The 17752-nt window shown below is 40.5% G+C and overlaps 1 protein-coding gene across 2 annotated transcripts in view; it reads right to left on the bottom strand.

Annotated features, from left to right (window-relative positions):
* Positions 1 to 17752, bottom strand: part of LOC109034616 (homeobox protein aristaless) — a 128789-nt gene that overhangs the window by 64840 nt on the left and 46197 nt on the right. Inside the window, exon 1 of one of the 2 annotated variants that reach the window (XM_072305804.1) lies at positions 10872 to 11127. The exons of the other annotated variant lie outside the window; for it this stretch is intronic. Coding sequence (XP_072161905.1) covers positions 10872 to 10965 — 94 coding nt within the window. The 5' untranslated portion in view covers positions 10966 to 11127. Of the gene's footprint in view, positions 1 to 10871; positions 11128 to 17752 lie in introns of those variants that run through there. 2 annotated transcript variants of the gene reach the window in all.

The raw sequence follows: 17752 nt of genomic DNA, 5'->3' as shown, positions 1-17752 counted from the left end.
CTAATTCACCCTTATGACCGGCTCTACTTGAAAAACATCCTTCATAATCAGCGCAAGCTACTCACAGTTCAGGCCTTGTAGTCAGTGGCGAGGCGTCAATGACAGATTATCGATATCTCCTCATTTGAAACTGTGGTAAAGAATCGATTATTAAGGTGTTCGTTGCCAACACCCTGCTGATCGATCCTTTTCCATAGGTTTAAATGGCAGAGCAATCGACGTATCGCAAAGCAATTATAGAAAATGCTCTATTTTAGAGGGGGGAAAAGATGTATACTTTTCTTACCGCGCGTTAAAGTCTCCAAAGATATGCGCATCGCCGAATCCGATTTGACGTGGATGGTCGTGTCCAATGACGGAGCCAGGGTTGCCCTCTTGCAAGCCCTGACTGCGCAAAGGAGGCAGGGGATTCGGAGGGTCTGCATGCCTTTCCTTGACAGGCAAATTTCTCCAAAAAACCGTCACTTTTCATGATTTTCATTTAAATCTATGAAAAAAGGCCGATCAACAGGGTGTTCGCGACGAACACTTTAATAATAGATTCTTCATCACAGCTTCAAATGAGGAATTCTCGATTATCAATCATCAAGGCCAGCCATTGCTTTCTAATGTTTTAAATTTTCAGTATTACAGACTGATTGTGAAACATGTTTATCAGATTTAAATGTTTCAGAGCTTTTCAGCGTTTCATTTTGTTTCGAGCAACGTGAGAGTCCATCGTAAAGGAGAGATATGATAGGTGGCCAATTGGCCATGGGAAAAAAGAATCACTGATATTACCCGCTCATTCATCGAACAATTACTAACAAATAACGCTGCATACTATGCACGCTAGTGTAATTATGATATTATAACTCAACGCCTAATTAACTATTAGCGGCATTTTATCAGATTTTTCCGTAACTTTTCGATGCGAACCTACTGCTCATTTTGCATAATGGCATTATCGGCGTAGGCCACGGCTCTTGCCCCGAGAATTTTCAACTAGGGAGTGTGTTACTGCCCTGGTCCTGTTAGCAGCGTTGCCATTCTTTTCAAAAACTTCCTTTTGATACCGATCAACTCATTTCACCGACGAAGATTGATTAAAATAAACGCCGCGCCGCTAATATTGACGGAAGCGTAGAGATTCCCTGAAGATTCCAAGCGAGTCAAAAAGTGATCTCACAAAATTACGCGCAGCTCAAAATGGCAGCTGTGAATTTCTCACTGCAATATTATTCACTCGGCATCGTTCCTAAGCGGCACCTACCGGGTCCGCATACTTCGCGTCGATAACTTCCCGCGTCTAAACAGTGCGTAAAGTCTCTTTTGTCAAGATTTTGAGCAATGAAAATAAAACTTGGACTGAACTTAAGAAATTAGAGCAAAAACACACAATTCATTTATCTAGTCAAATAGGTGATGTGAATTTATTATGATTACAAAATCAAAGGCAGGTTATCTCGAAAGTGCTCGGAGGCACAAAGAGGGAAACAGAGAGAAAAAAAAAAAAGAAATGCATTTTCTTAGAGTGCATGGAAAACAATGTTATGTATTCGCGTTATAGTATCCACAAAAATCAAAACAAAGTAGTGGCACATCTTGCGGGGAAAAAGAAGACAAAAGATTCTTACCACGACGCGATTGGTATTCACCTGAAAGTATGTTCATTGGATAGTTGGGTGGTTTATTGGATATGTAATAGGGTTATAGTATCCACAAAAATCACAACAAAGCAATGGCACGTGCATCTTGTGAGAAAAAGGAGAAAAAAGATTCTTGCTCCGATGCGATCACCTGAAATTATGTTTATTGGGTGGTTGTCATAATTCCGAAAGCGTCGAGGAAATATGCAGACAAGCCTCGATTGTCACCGGGACTGCCTCAACATTGACATTTCGAGATCTAACATTGTGAGCTATATTATTAAAGCCCCAGACAATGCCTGACACGTCGCGCACTTGATGGAGTTATACGGATAAAACACCACGAGGTTGCCAGTTTTTTCCGTTCTTTTTTCTCAGGGTACCCATTCCTCTTTCCGGGTTTATCTCGTATACTTAACACCAGTGGTGAGGCGTAAATGATCGACTATCGACATTTCTTCATTTGAGGCTATGATGAAAAATCGATTATTAAGGTGGTCATTACGAACATGCACCCTGTTTCTCGATCCTTTTCAAATGGCGGGTCAATCGACTAATCGCAAAGCACGCCGCACGCCACTGTCCAACTTTGAACCCACCAAAACAAAAACGGGAAATGGATAATCTCCAAATTTTTAGATGCTACTCGTCTCAATGGGCCTGTTGCAAACTTTTGCTAGAGCAAAAATAAGAGTTGTTTCTTGTAGATAATGCCTCAAAAATCACGATGAGCGCATCGGCAAAGTCTGAAATGCACTCATAACTTCACAATCTGCGTAAGAAATTTGCGTTTTTTTAAGCTTCCCGCTTCAAAAACGATACTACGGCACAGGTGAACATTTTGTTAGAGGAGTCGCTCCATCGTCGGCGATATTCATCATGGCCGACGCTTGCGCGCAGTTCCGCGCGTAATTCGAGGAGAGTTCAAGGTCAACCAATTCGGGCGTGGAAAATATGAACGTTAACACACCGATTGTTATCTGGTCTAATCCAGTTCAGGTGTTATCTCGTCCCTTCAAACGTGTTTTGGCGGATTGGCGTCGGCCATGATGATTATTGCCGACGACGGAACGACTCCTCTTACAAAATGTTCACCTGTGCCGTAGTATCGTTTTTGAAGCGGGAAGCTCAAAAAACCGCAAATTTCTTACGCAGACTGTGAAGTTATGAGTGCATTTCAAACTTTGCCGATGCGCTCATCGTGATTTTTGAGGCATTATCTATAAGAAACAACTCTTATTTTTGCTCTAGCAAAAGTTTGCAACAGGCCCATTGTGCATACGCTCAGTTAAATGGACGTACTTCTGCCAAACGGAACTATGTGCATTATGGCGTGAGCCCTGTTATGCATATATTCTTATGGGTCTCAGGGCTCATGTCTTAACGCACGTAATTATGTTTGGCAGAAATACATCCAATTGTAGGGCACTGCAAAGCACGCTGACCGCACTGCAATGCGTGAAGTATTCCTACAGTCTTGTAGGCGTTATACGTCTCGCGTTGACCGCTGCTGAACGCACTATGTTTGACGCAATGCGTGAAGTATTCATGCGGTCTTGTAGGCGCTGATATATGTTTCATGCCGACCGCCGCGCTTAGGGCTACTCCTTTTCATCTCAAGTCCTCGTCATCATTCCTCTCTGCGCCGCGCCATTACAGACCAAAGTGCGTGTTTGGTTATGGGTTTGCACATGTTTAAATGCACATAGTTCCGTTTGGCAGAAATACGTCCAAATAGAAAATGTCCATCGGGTTTTTCGACGACATTGTAAACCTCCAATTTCGCTCGTTTGGACGCCATTGGATCGAATAGAATCTGGCGGAAGGCGCTGATCATGTGAACATCCAACAGCACATCGAAAAGAACAATTCTTCCGTTGCCTCGCAGCGCACGCATTTAACGTTTTAATTACCACTCAGAGAGTCATAAATGCAAAAAGAATAATGTGAAAAGTTGGACTTGCGGTCCTCTACGAGAAACGTATTCAATTAACAACTTTTATACAGGCTCATGAGGAGCGTGTTAAAAGGCATTTCGAAAGAATGGCAACAGCGTAGATGGACATGCTAATTGACTGCGATGTAACAGACAATCATGTTAATTCCGAGGGGAAGCTTGAATATGGAAATAGTCGACTTGGCGCCGGTGTGCTACTGTCTTTCGCTTCTTTCGCATCGACGCGACTTAGGGGCGGGGGGCGCATGGGCGCGGGGGGGGGAGGGGCGGCCACGCAGCCCATGATTCCAATTATGACGTGAGCCTCAAGCTTGAGTCTCGCGAGTCGTTATAATTGCTCGCTGGTTCACTTGTGATCCGCACAGAGACATCCACTCGCGACAAATCATGCCCAGTCGATTACTCACCCACTTTCCCTAGAAAATTACCGAAATTTCATTTCTTGGCGCCCACGCTCTTGCGAGACTTCAATAATTGAGTTACACTCTGCAATAAGGAACTACTATCTCTGGCTCCTCCATGAAAGCACCTTTCTGTATAGGGAAACCAATGGCATATAGGTTGTTTTTAAAATAAGCCAGAAAGATCCTTATTGAAAAATGTGGTCCGATTCCCGATAAGGAAACTACCATCTTCCGGCTCATCTTAGAAACAACGCATGTGCCATTAGCTTCACTATGCAGGTAGGTGATTTACAGTATCACTGAAAAAAAGCCTTTAGGATCTAGAGTCCAGACTCTTCAAACATTTGACAAAGAAAAATATACTTTTGATTCAATCAGATTTTTCCTTAAATCAAAAGTAAATCCGCCTAAGTATGTTAAGAGTCTTGGCTCTCGATACAAGCAAAAATCCGATTGAACCAAGAAGTATTTTTTCTTTTCAGCATATGTAAGAGTCTGATCCAAGAGACTTTTTCTCGTGCCAGAAATAGTATTTCCTCTGATTTAGTGGCTATGTCTTAGTTTCATATTGAAGTTTCGATGGTTGAACTAAGGGACGCATTGGAAGACAAGGCGCATCAGTGCAACTCTCAAAAAATTGAGATTATAATATAATGCCTCCAACTAAAACCAGTCTCGAAATATATTCTGGGAAAGATTCACTAATAAAATCAAATTTCAGTTCAAAGTAGCTCAAATCATTCTGGTGCGAGAAGAGGTTCAAACTGATTGTGAGCTAACTTTAAGAAAGTCTGTTTCATCGAGCGAGAGATAGTACAGTTCAGAAGAAGGTCTCATGACATTTAATCAGGCTTTGCAAAGATATAAGGAACTTTTCCGGGAACCGTTGACGGAAGTAGACACACCCTCACACACACACGTCCATGTACACGGTAATTACTCACACTTTAAAGAGCCGCTGAGAACTTTTCCGGATTTCCCTGCTTTTGACTTTTTCGAGGACTTGACCTGTAATCAAGCTATTAAATTCTATGATAAAATGACTAATATGCATCTCGTATGGAAAGAGAATAAAAAAAGATATACAAATAGTTGTTGCGTATTAAATATGAAAAACGCAAAACATATAGGTAACAACACACAGTAACAACATGACAGGTTGACAGGCCGCGAAACATCGTAAAATTTACGCTGGCTGGCGCTTTGGGTGCTATAAATTTATTATTTACAACGTCTAGAGCTGTATAGCTTGCATTACACCCCTAAATCACAAGCTTCTTTTAATTTAAAAGCAATGGACGGAGGGAAGCAGGGAGTCAATCAAGAGAAAATAAAATACTGATACATTAGCATTTAGCAACAGTGTTCCACAACGTGCACGGGTACTAAGCTGGCTCTCACTTGAGTATGCATAAAAAAACGCACTGCTGCGAGTTTGTTCAGAAATTGGATTTTAATGAAAAGAAAAGTCTGGTACAATTTTCTTTGCCCATTTAATCTCGTGCATTTTAAATTTATGATTATTTTATGACGCACGCAGCTATTTGGCTCGCTTGATCATACGTAGGTATCGAGAAATTCTAGATGTATTTTATCAACATTCACGAGCAGCTATTTAACCTCAAGTTCGCATTACCTCAGTGAGGAAAAGTCTTTCATTATGTATTTTTTTTCTTTTTCATCAGTATCGCCCCTCTAGGTGCTTAACAAGTGTCATGAAATGACAAGCAATGACTGAATAAAGAATATGCTTCTGTATGATGAGCGCATGCTATAAAAATTTGATAAATCGAATCTCAACGTGGACGTTCTCTGAATGAAATATCATAAATATTACATCAGTGAATTGGGAGGATTAAAATGGATTTTTGCCAGCAGCACGCAGTTACGTGTTCGATTCATTCATAAAGGCCGATCAAGCAGTAGACTTTCTTGTGTGGTAAAGTCAGTTAAAGATGTAGTGTTATAGTCGTCTTGCGTCAGTGCACTGAAAAAAAATTCTCGGCGTTTTTACGAAGGTCCGTTGGTACCTTTACCATCTCACTTTTTTTTACCAATTATTGGTAATTTTACCAAGACAGACTGGTAAGCTTACCTAAAAACCGGTATTTTTACTGTTTTTTCAGGTAAGCATACCACTTTTATTGGTAATCAATTCCCGGTAACTTTGCCATTTTATCTCGGTAATTCTACCACAGTCGATAAAAAGTATTGGCGTTTTTACCAAGGTCCAGTAAAATTACCGAGAAAGTTCAATAATTTTACCGAGATTTCTCGGTAAAATTACCAATTCCATAAATGGTAATTTTACCAAGAAAAAACTGGGATCAAATAGAACCCTGAATTCTTGGTAATTTTACCCTTTTCTTAGTAAATACACCGAGATTTTTTTTTTTCAGTGTGAAGTCTCTTTCTCTTGGTGCTCAGGAAATCATCGTTTAGATCATTTTAATTGACAATGGTGTTCATAATGCAACATTTTTCTTCTCATAAGTCTCCTTAAAATACTGATAAAAAAGCTAAAGATGGCAGGACTGTTAAGGTCGCGCGGCCAAATTATGGAATCACCAAAGATCTGACGCTAATAGGTCACAGCTGGGCGTCAAACCCGATTCAGCGGGGGACATCCGACAGCTCTTCCTTTCTTCATGTGCGCGCCGCTGTTTGTTTTTTGTCAGTGTCGGCTCTTTTCTGTTCAGTTGCGATGTTTCCCTTTCCTCCAGTGGCGTGGCGTGCTTTGCGATCTATCGATTGTTATGCCATTTAAACCTATAGAAAAGGATCGATAAACAGGGTGTTCGCAGCGAACACTTTATTAATCGATTCTTTACCATAGGATTAAATGGCATAACAATCGATATATCGCAATTCACGTCACGCCACTGCTTTCTTCTCCTCTTTAGTACATCCGTAAGATACTACTCCGATTGGAGCCGTACAACGCAAAACGCATCTTCCGATAAATAATGTTGAATGTTATTCCGATGACTGAAAATCTTGGGTAGTGAAATAAATTCCCGATACTCCTTGCTTCCATACCAGACATATCAAAATGATAATGAAATTATCATTTGAACTCTGTTGTACATTATTTAATTCTTAATATCCTAAATTTAATTTAAAATTTTCAATTTTTAACTACTCGGGGGTATTTCCTCGAAAATCTTCATTGCAATTTGACCTTGAGCATTTTTCTTTTAAGAGAGAATGGAAATTTCATAACGATCAAATTCTGCACATTTCCGTTGCGTGGAGACACGATGTATTAAAAAAAAATATTTTCAATAATGTTAGAGAGAAAAAATTATTTTGAATTGAAGTTTCTACATATTCATGACTATTCGCGTGACTATATTGAGCCAAAATATTTATAAAATATGAATTTCTCAGCACTTTTACAGGTAATACGATGTTATAGTACTTTATAAATACGAGACAATGTCGCAGATATCGAATAATGTCGTTTTAACCTACGCTCAAAGCATTTTTTAAATTTAAAAACTGAGAGGTTGATAAAAATTTCAAAAACAAGCATAGCAATTTATACCTCATCGTAAACATCAATAAACTACTAATTGATTCTAACTTTCATTTTGAATATGTTCCAAATCAAGCAGAAAAATCAAACTTACGAGTCATGTTCAGTATGTACTATTTTTCTTAATTTGTAAATGTGTGATGTAAATAGGCGCTATTACTTTTCTATTCAGAGTTTAAGTCTCCGGAAGGTACGGCCTCAATCGGACATATTTCTGCCAGACAGAACTAAGAGCATTATGACGTGAACCCTATTATGCATGTAATCTTATGGATCTCAAGGCTCATGTCTTAATGCACATAGTTCCATTCAGACTAAGTCAGTAAGTCAGTCTAAGAGTGTTCAGTCTAATTTTAACTATAAGACTAATTTTCTAGCATCTCATGAGGAAAAATATGCTCCATGCGCTGAAAAAGTAAGATAATATCAATATTTCCCGCGACGTTCGGATAACAAGCCTTATATAAAATAATCTACGTACACACTAGCCATATGGAAGTATGTGTGGGAGAGAAAATAAAAATCAATTTTCAACGTTAAGCAACGAGAAAAAGCACAAGGCTGGAGCCACGTGGTCACATTCTGTTGCGATAAAAATGATAACAATTAAAAAATGCCGAGTCATGTTCCACTACCTAATTTTTCTATACTTTCCGGGCCATCTTTTATTAGTGTCTAGTATTTAATTTCACACCTCAATTATCGAATATTAGCTCCACTCTCTCGCCGAGCGTGACATAAGCCGTTTCGATTCAAAACTATAATTAAATTTTTATACCGCCGGTGAAAGCAAGGCTTCGTGGTCAGGGTTGTCAGCAGGGGCCGAATTTTGTGGGCACTTTTATACGGGAACGTCCATCTATAAGAGTCCAAACCGCAACACTAACCAATCAAAGGCGATATAGCACAGACATAAGTCCAGTCGTGATTCGCCCATCGTGTACTCAAGTACCGGTGGGCCGGTGGATGGATCGACAAAAATTGGCCCCTCGGTTAGATAAGTATGAGATAATACCGACTTGCGCACGCGCATAAGGGCTGTTCGTGCATATGTACGGCATTTTAACTTAATTTTTTGCCACCCCCGTTGTCTGTCACCCGTAAGTCAACCTCTCCAAAATGAAAAAGTTTTCTCAGTCAAACGACAAATTCCGCCCATTTATCCAGCGTGAATTTTATTCGTTCGTTTGGCAAAAAACAGGATGGGGAGATTTTGCCATCGTCTTTTCTTTCTTTGTTTTTTTTTCTTCATTACGAAGCATTTTTTCGGAAATAAAATTTTCCAAAAAGTGCTTTTCTTATCTCTTGACCAAAATTGGTTTTTTTTTTAGGAATTCTGAAAAAAGTAAAGATGAACAAAACACAACCAAGAAAGTTAATTACGTAGCCAAGTGTATAAATCACTGGATTCATCAGACATTTACCCAAAAAAATTTTCACCTTCTTTCCTGCAAAACCAACTAAAAAGATTTACATCAAGGTAATGGGTATATCTCGTGATTTATGACCTAGGAATTTTTCTTAGTGAAGAAAGCGGAAAAAATCCATAAAAAAAAAAAAAAAAAAAAAAATTGTCCACCTGCGCTATTGATCAAACAAAAAGCTGTCACGCTTTTCCATGTACATTTAGTCCGGTTCCAATTATCAAAAACAAAAATTTGGTGGCAAAAATCTGTAACTTATCGATTAAAAAAATTCTGATATTTTTGTCTTGTGGACCTGCTTTCATTTGAATAGAGTAAGCGACGAATTCTAATCATCACCAGTATCTCTACATTCAATATGAAATCAACTGGGGTCAAGGTTTCAGAGAACAGTTGGTCTTCCCCGATGAATCATGCAGAAAAGAGTAGAAGCCAAATTAGAACGTAAAGATATCAAATACGACCTTCTCGGCTTCTCCCAATTTCTCAGAGGCAGCGTGCGTCATTCCTTAACCGTGATCGGCATCCCCTCCCCCTTCCTTCCCCACATCCACAGAAAACGCGACACGGAACAACCCTACTAAACTTTATCTGCATACTCAATCGGGACGGCACACAACCCAATTGACAACTTAATTGAATCTTCCGCTTCGAAAAGGACCCCGACTCGGAAAAATTGAAACTTCCGTTTTAGTGTAGAAAAGTGGTTTTTCAGGTCACGCGCTTTTCTTCTGTTCTTTTAAGGATGGTCACGAAAACAGGCCTCCGGGTTAATACCTGTCACTATCAACTCCAATTTGTATTGAACTAATAAAGAAGTCTTATAAACAAAAAATAAAAAAAAAAGGGTGGTCACGAATTTCATTGTTTCGAAAAGTATACAACTCTCCGATTTAAAAACGGATGCTGCTAAAAGATTGAAGTGTTGAAGTTTCACATATTTTTGACAACGGGCAGATTCGTAGCTAGGGGGTTTGACCCCCCCCCCCCCACGTCTGAAACACTTCCCTAAGAACCGTTATCTACAGAAATTTTTTCCCTTTTATCTCCCCTCCCTCCTATGGAAAATTTTTGACTGCGTACATTGAGAAAAAAAGTTCGGTCATATACTATGAAGCGCGAATGCGGTTTTCTATAGTGGCCGCACTATTTGGTTCATGTAACCGTATCATCGGTTCTAGGAACCATATCCTCGATTCTCGAACCCGAGCTTTCATGTCAAACCGATCAATAGAAATATTTGCGGGTTGCATGAAACGAGGACGTAGCTCCTAGAACCGAAAGTACGGTTGCAAGAACCGAATAATACGGTCAATACTTCGAAATTTCAGCTGAATAGCCCCCTCCCCCTGCAATTGGATACCTTCCCAGAAAACAATTAAATTAATTTCAATAAGATAAAATCCAGAAAACATGCCGCCTTCTACTTAACGCGACCGTCGCGTCGGCTGATCGAATTATAAATTTGACTTGCACGCATTCTTGTTCACAGTTAATTTCTTGCTGTCCACGATTGTGCAAAAGATGAGAGCGGGGGAGAGATAGAGAGAGAGAGGGGGGGGAGAGACATTTGAACCGTCGTTCTCCCCATTTTCACTCTCGTTTTAACTTGTGTGTCTAAGAGACTAAAAGAGGGAGAGAAAAAGAACCGTTAAATTGGATCGCGTGTCGGTGGGTAATGAATCAAAAGCCAATTCTAGTGCAGCCAACGAAAACGCGGGAAAGTTAAGTGGTAGTGATTAAAGTTTCTGATACCACAAGGGGGGGCACGGGGGGCGTTGGAGGGGGTCCGAGCTGGAGGGAGCACACGCTCGGGCCGGCGGGGGTCCGCGGGTGGGGGCCATCCAAGGGGGGGGGGGGCGTCGGCGAAAAGATCATGCGAAGACAAGACGTACACAGAAAATATGAGGAGAGACTCACCCGTGGTGGTGATAATAGTTGCTGACAACTCGGAAATGGCTGGAGAATCAAAGGAACTCAATGAAACACGGAGAACTACTCGCAAGTAGTTCATATGTTGAAATGCAGTGGAGGAGCCGAACACTGATTTGAGCTGGTGTTGGAGGAGCTCTAGGATCCGGGCAAGCGGCGCACTCCCCCCTCCATTTTCGGAGCGGGCCCGTTGGACCAATCCGAGTCCTCCTCGCCCGCCAATTACAGCTCGTGAGCTCGGACGCTTCTTCGAGGCCTCGCTCACGCATTTGCCGAGCCCTCGGTCATCGCGTAGCTCCCTCCCCTCCCCTCCGCCCCGTTGGAAGCTTTGTCCAAGTTATCTTAGCCGATACCGTTTGGTTCCTCTGTTTCCTAGGCATGTGCCCAACTGCTCCATATGGTTAACAGTGATCGCTACTACTGCTTCTCAAAAATCACACTCAAAAGTGGAAGCTGCACATTAAAGTTGATACTGCCGTGCTACACGCAAAAAAATAGTCGGTGCTGATGAATGAACCTTCTGTTCAGAGGTTTCTGCACAGTCTTTGTTACGCTTACAGAACTTCGGTCGTGCGGACCGAGTGCTCTGTCCTTATAACGGAAGCCTCTGTGGCTGTAACAAAGAGAGTGCAGGAGCCCTAGGAACATAAAAATTTTTGCAGTGTGGGAAAGACGACGTATGAACCTTAAGGTGTTGCCATATTTCCCTTTGAAAAAAACAAATTTGATGGGAAAATTGTGCATATTTTTCCTCAAATTTGTCAGACAATTTTGTTCGCAATTTAATCCAAAATATATGAATTCGTCAAGGAAAAATATACATAACTTTCCTCAAAAATACATGTATGATACAGACAAGAACCTGAATAAAGAAGGAAGGGCGAGTATCAACACAGCCGAAGACAGGAAAGACGTATTTGGGCCTTTTTTTTACTTGTCTCCCGAATCTGAGCGACACCTCGTTGACAGCATAAGCAGAGCATTGAGAGCTCACGCTTCGCGTCATCGCGCCTTCAATTGTTTAGATGCAGCACGGACGTCCACCAAGTACGAATAGTTGTATATCTGCGCCGTCGGAAACGCGCGTCCTTTACCTCCCTCTATTTCCATATAGTGTTTGTTTCCGTTTGTCTTATTTGTAATGGCACTTCAAGCACTACGTGAGTAACACAGCCGAAGGTAGGAGAGATGTGCTCGAGCCTCTGTTTTAACTTTTCTCCCGAATATGAGCGACACCTCATTGACAACATATACCAGAGCATTGAGAGCTCACGCTTTGTGTCATCGCGCCTTCAATTTTTCAGATGCAGCACGGACGTCCATCAAGTACGAATAGTTGTATCTCTGCGCCGTCGTTGACGCGCATCCTTTCCCTCGCTTTGTTTTCATATTGTGTTTGTTTGGGTTTGTATTATTCGTAATGGTGCTTCAAACTAGTAGCATAGAGCAGGGCATTGCGAGTTCACGACTCACGCCATCGCGTCTTACATTATTCATATGCAAAGGGACATCCATCTTGCGCGAATAGTTGTATCGCGTTTACACTTTAGATGTCTCTTATTTTTGAATTTCGAGATAAATTAAGGTTAAGTTTGCCCGAGATATGCGATGCTATGTCCAAATCAATAGTCATTTTGAAAAGGAAGGAATACGTTTAAAGGTCTCCCAAGAGGTCTATAAAGGTTGCGTATGTCTAAAAATCAAACCAACCATCGCTTCTAAGGGAGTTACACATAGAGAATGAAGGAGGGGTATGATAAAGCGCCTGTATGTCAACAAACACGCGAAAATTTCACAGAAAAGTGTTTACGCCATAAAAGCCCGAGCCTGGAACAAGGTGTTGGCAACGAACACCTTTATAATCGATTCTTTACCATAGTGTCGAACGGGAAATAATCAAAAATTGATAAATCTCGCATCGCCACTGATTCGCCAATAGGCTGTCAATCAACGCGAAGGAAGTTGTCACACCTTTAAGAAAGCTTTCATGTATGTAGGTGGACGCCGACACCCCCCCCCCCCCGAAATGATTAGTCAAATTGATGGCATTTCATGGCTGTTCTCTTCTTCGTTGCTGAGGAGCATTCCATGGATGTGTGATTGTTCAAAGGTGAATCATCTAATTTTACAGATGGAGTGCGGTTATGGTAGATTATTTGAATGCTTGAGAGAGTTTTGGGATCTCTCCCAACAGAGACCCTTATTACTTGTTTCCGAGTGCACCATATAATCAACTTATTTTTTTATCTTTTCAGAGCAAATGACGTGTACAGCCACGACCATATGAAAAATATTACCATTTTTAAGGTGATACAAATGCAATTTGAGTAGTGAGGGCCCTAATGTCCAAATTAATACGTGCCTTGGCATATGCCTAATGCGTAAATACATCTCTAGCTCGTTCGAGCATACCGCAAATCGGAGTCCCTCCTCCATAATTCCTTTTCCTCCCAGAACAGAAAGGAAAAGAATCAGATGCTGGACAGAAGACTAGGCAGTAGGCAAACTCCTATTTTAAGGAAAGACACATTACAGTCGGTCGTAGAATTATGTCACACCAGGTAAACACGAATTGTATTATGCCGGCCGCGTGGTTTAGGAATCAACTGATAACGATTCTGTTGCCAAAAGCCACAGATATTTCCGTTTTAGGCCTAAAAAGGTACACATTTTATTCGCGTAGAAATTACTATTTGGAACGACAAATATTTCCAAGAAGTTAACAGAATTTGGAATCCTTTTCCTTTCAGTGTTCCATTAGATCAATAGATTAATACATGATGCTTTACTTTCTTTCCTTTTATTGGAGACTTCGGTTGTGTCTTGAGAGGAAATTTAAAGGAAAAGTCCAAGTCGACAACGTACCTATCTACCACCAGGTCTACATACAAATTGTATTTTTTCTGGCTCAATTTAGAAATACCATAAGTGCCGTGAGTTTCCCTATATGAGTACCTGTTTTTAAGGCTGAGCCTGAAATTTTTGGTCTTAATTGCAAAATGTGGTCCATATCAAAGGGATCTTCAGTGTTCGGCAGTGTATATAGGATCACTGGTCAGCAGCAGACAACACAAGCTCGATTCGGCCGAAGAATCTGTTTGAACTTTAGTCGTGGTACGAAAGCTCCATATTGTGACCCAGATTTGAGAATGAAGCATTTGTCACCCTCCCAAATGCATCATCAATATCAACAATAACTCTCATTAACGCGTCGATACCAGTCGCACCCAAAGCGATAGTTGCGTCACTCACGGAATTACCGAACCATTTTCGAAACGCTCTCAATTAATTATCCAATTATCGGCGAAAAAGTTCTTATTGTTATTAGTCACGAAACGGAAGTTTTGCCAGTGGTCCTCTCTCACCTGCAAGTTGGTGTAGTGCATTTTGTCGCGTCAGGACAATAATGAATCACCAGGGTTTTCCTGTCTTTCAATTCATCAAGTGTTTAAATCTAGTGCCTTTAAATTTTATCATGACTATTGTTGCCGACAGATGGCATATGGAGCAAAAACGATGGTGCAAAATGAAATGGAGAAATGGATGCTGCCAGTTCTTAGCAAAGAATTATTGATTTTTATGTTTCTTTGATGATATGAACTTCGAAATTTTGGAGTGAAATTTGAAAACAGTCCCCAAACTTCCGTAACACTAGTGGCTATGCAGAACATCAATTTCCCGATGCACAGAGACAAAATTTAGTCATGTGGGGGAGAAAAAAAGATGCAATAGAGTCCAGATTTTCTAGAAAATTAAGGAAGCCGCCCAAAAATTCGGAAAGATGCACATTTTTTTAAAAAAAAATTTAAACATTTTCCGGAGAATTTTAGAGTCTTCCCAATAAATCAATTAACTTCCGATTTAATTAACTTTCGAGCTCGAAACTTCTATAGTTTAAAGGTAGACAAGAGCCCAAAAGGAACTGCACGAATAGACTGCATTTTGCGATAAAGAACTACTATGTCTGGATCTTTTAAGAAACAAAATACGTGCCACCAATTTTCTTTTGCAGATAGGTGCTTTTGTAAGGAAGCTCACAAAATTAGTTCCTTACTGCAAAATGTACAGCCCTAGTGTGCAAACAGGAAACGCCGCTCTGCTTTTCTCTTGGTAGGGAAGTTTTTCACCCTTCATAATTATTTTTCGAGGTATGCCCTGGTTTTTCTTTTTTCCGCACTCTTCTCATGTTGTCAGAAGATTCATCATTTGAGTAGAAATACATATATAATGGATTTGGTATGCGGAAGTCAACCGGCAATAGTTAAGCAATGTGAAGAGTAAACGACAATACCCGAGCCTCGTGACTAATTAAAACAAAAAAAAAATGAATTAAAGCGGATGAAGAAGGAGAGGCAGCCCGGCAAAATGGAGGAGTTATAACATAAAGCTACACCCCCGCTTTGAAATGTACCATTTAGCGCCCCCCGTCCCCCCCCCCCCCTATATTCACATTTAACTGCATAATATGCCCTGAGGTGAAATAGCTCAATCATCGCTAAACAGATCGTTTTAATCGCCATTCATCAACGTATTTCTTCGCCTGCATTTACCGCGCAGAAAGGGCTCCAAAAAAAGTTTATGCAAAGAAAAGTGCGCAAAGTTTTAATGACACGCACTTCATGCGTGTGCGTCTAACTTTCCTCTCTCTCTTTACAATGCAGAGTTGCCACTGAAAAAAGAATATTCCATTTTCCAGAGCGAGAAATCTTCATGAGTTACCTCTCGATATTTTATCGTAACATAAATAGTTTGAAACAAATGATGACCCACAGGCAAAATTATGTTTTATAATCCACACTTTGGACTTGATATATTTGGCAAATATTAGAATGGGTGGTTTGCTTTTTGTTTTCATTAAGAATATATAAATCAAGTCGGTATTTATTGTAGATGCTTATTAAAAAATGATGAGTCTAGTGGACCTAGAGTTTCCACCATCGTCATGCAGAAAACTAGTGGAGGGTTCATATTTTTCTTGATATATTTACCTTCTCAATATTTCCGAAAGAAAGTCACGGACATAATTTTGCACTGCTCATTCACTCGAAAAAATTATATGTTTTTTTCTTTCTCTTGCAAATGAACAGAATACTTTGTACCCTTTTGCCTAGCATGTACGCATCTAGCCTGCAATAATTGTGTGTTGATCGTCACTTTTAAATGAATAGTATTCAAAGCCATTCACAACTTATAGTAGAGTGTCTTAATAGGGAGAGTATATGGTTACTTCGGTTTCCACCTCTGATTGGCTAAGCTATCTTAGGCTGAATGGAGCCTTCTAGGACCCAAAAATGGCGAACTCTATAAGTTGATGTAATACAAAATGACTTAAAATGTAGTTTTCTTTGCTTATCGCAACGAAAAATTTACCCAAATGCACTACCACGACGTATTTACATATAGTTTCACTGCTAATCGTGTGCAATTTTCGAGAAAAATCATCGTAGATATAGTAAGGTTGGCAGCGAGTGCGGTTAGGTGATAACCGTCAAAAGTTGGCAATGCTGTCCTCCCATCCTCAAAAATCAACACAAAGTACCACTATTTTTGGGTCCTAAGCCCTTCCATGGGGCCCAATGGCCATACTCTCCCTATTAGGATACTCTAACTTATAGGAGTGATATAGTGGTTCAACATTCAACAATGCTGGTGGATGGTTATTTGTTTGGTCCCAATCAGAACCCCGCAAAAGTTGTGTTTCCCCCAATAAAGCATCAGATAGACTTGCAGATTGATGAAGGCCAGAGTTCGCCAAAGGGTCCGTCTCGGAAATCGACTTTAACTGAGCCGAAGACTTAATGAAAACGAGCGGAACCATCTCTTAAAAAAAATAAGACAACGCCGAAGCGAGTAATTAGAAAATATTAGAGGGAGTGCTCATCTTCTGCTCATTTCATTTTTTATTGTTTCACTTTCTCGCTCTCCCCGGCAGCGCGAGCCCCGACAGCCCTGCCGTTTAGTTTTCATTGCACCGTTTATTATTATTTTATAACTTGTGTGTTTACCAATTTTCGTTGGACTGCTTAATTAGGAGCGGAGAGCGCCCGTCTGCGGCCATTTTTGTGGCGGCTGCGCCCGGTTCCCACATTCGCTATCGTTTCGCCAACGAGCCCGTTTATTTATTTACTTAATGATTACGTTAAAAGGTAATCATTTGAGAAATGAAGCAAGTGAGCGGGGGGGGGGGGGGGAGACGCCGGACCTGTCCCCTCTGCCACCGAGTCACGCTGCACTGCTCTACCGTCATTTTTTTTTTCATTTTTTCCCCCGCTATCCCTAGGAGGCTTGTTAAAATAAATACGAGGCGCCTTTGTGTCTCCTTTCGGTTTATGAGAGTCGTTTGTTTGTAATTTACTGGGGGTCAGAGTGAAGATGATTGCAATTTGAAACCTCGTCAATCGAATACTGGCGTTATGCTTGGGGAGACAAATGCTCATTGACCCGATAATTTTGGCGTATGGACTTCTTGATAATTTTGTTTATTTGATTTTCATCTACGTCACACTGGAAAAAAAAAGTCGCTGGGATCTAGAGTTCAGACTCTTAAAAACATTGACAAGAAAAAATACTCTTGATTCAATCGGACGTATTGCTTGAATCGACAGGCAGTCCGTCTAAATCAAAAGGAAAAATCGGATTGAATCAAGAGTATTTTTTCTTGTCAATGTTATTAAGAGTCTGGTCTCTAGATCCAAGCGACTTTTGTTCCAGGGCACTGTATTTATCATCTAAAGTTAAGTCATCCCATTGTATTTTTCTGGCTATTCAAATTAAAATTTCTAGATTATAAATAGGCCTCATTGTATTTTGTGTACATTAGCCATTTTCACAAAAAATATTTCTGAAAGGATAATGCGTTGTTTTTTCTG

Source organism: Bemisia tabaci, chromosome 1, assembly GCF_918797505.1.
Source record: "Bemisia tabaci chromosome 1, PGI_BMITA_v3".
Classification (NCBI taxonomy): domain Eukaryota; kingdom Metazoa; phylum Arthropoda; class Insecta; order Hemiptera; family Aleyrodidae; genus Bemisia; species Bemisia tabaci.
This window is presented reverse-complemented; position numbering and strand designations above follow the sequence as displayed.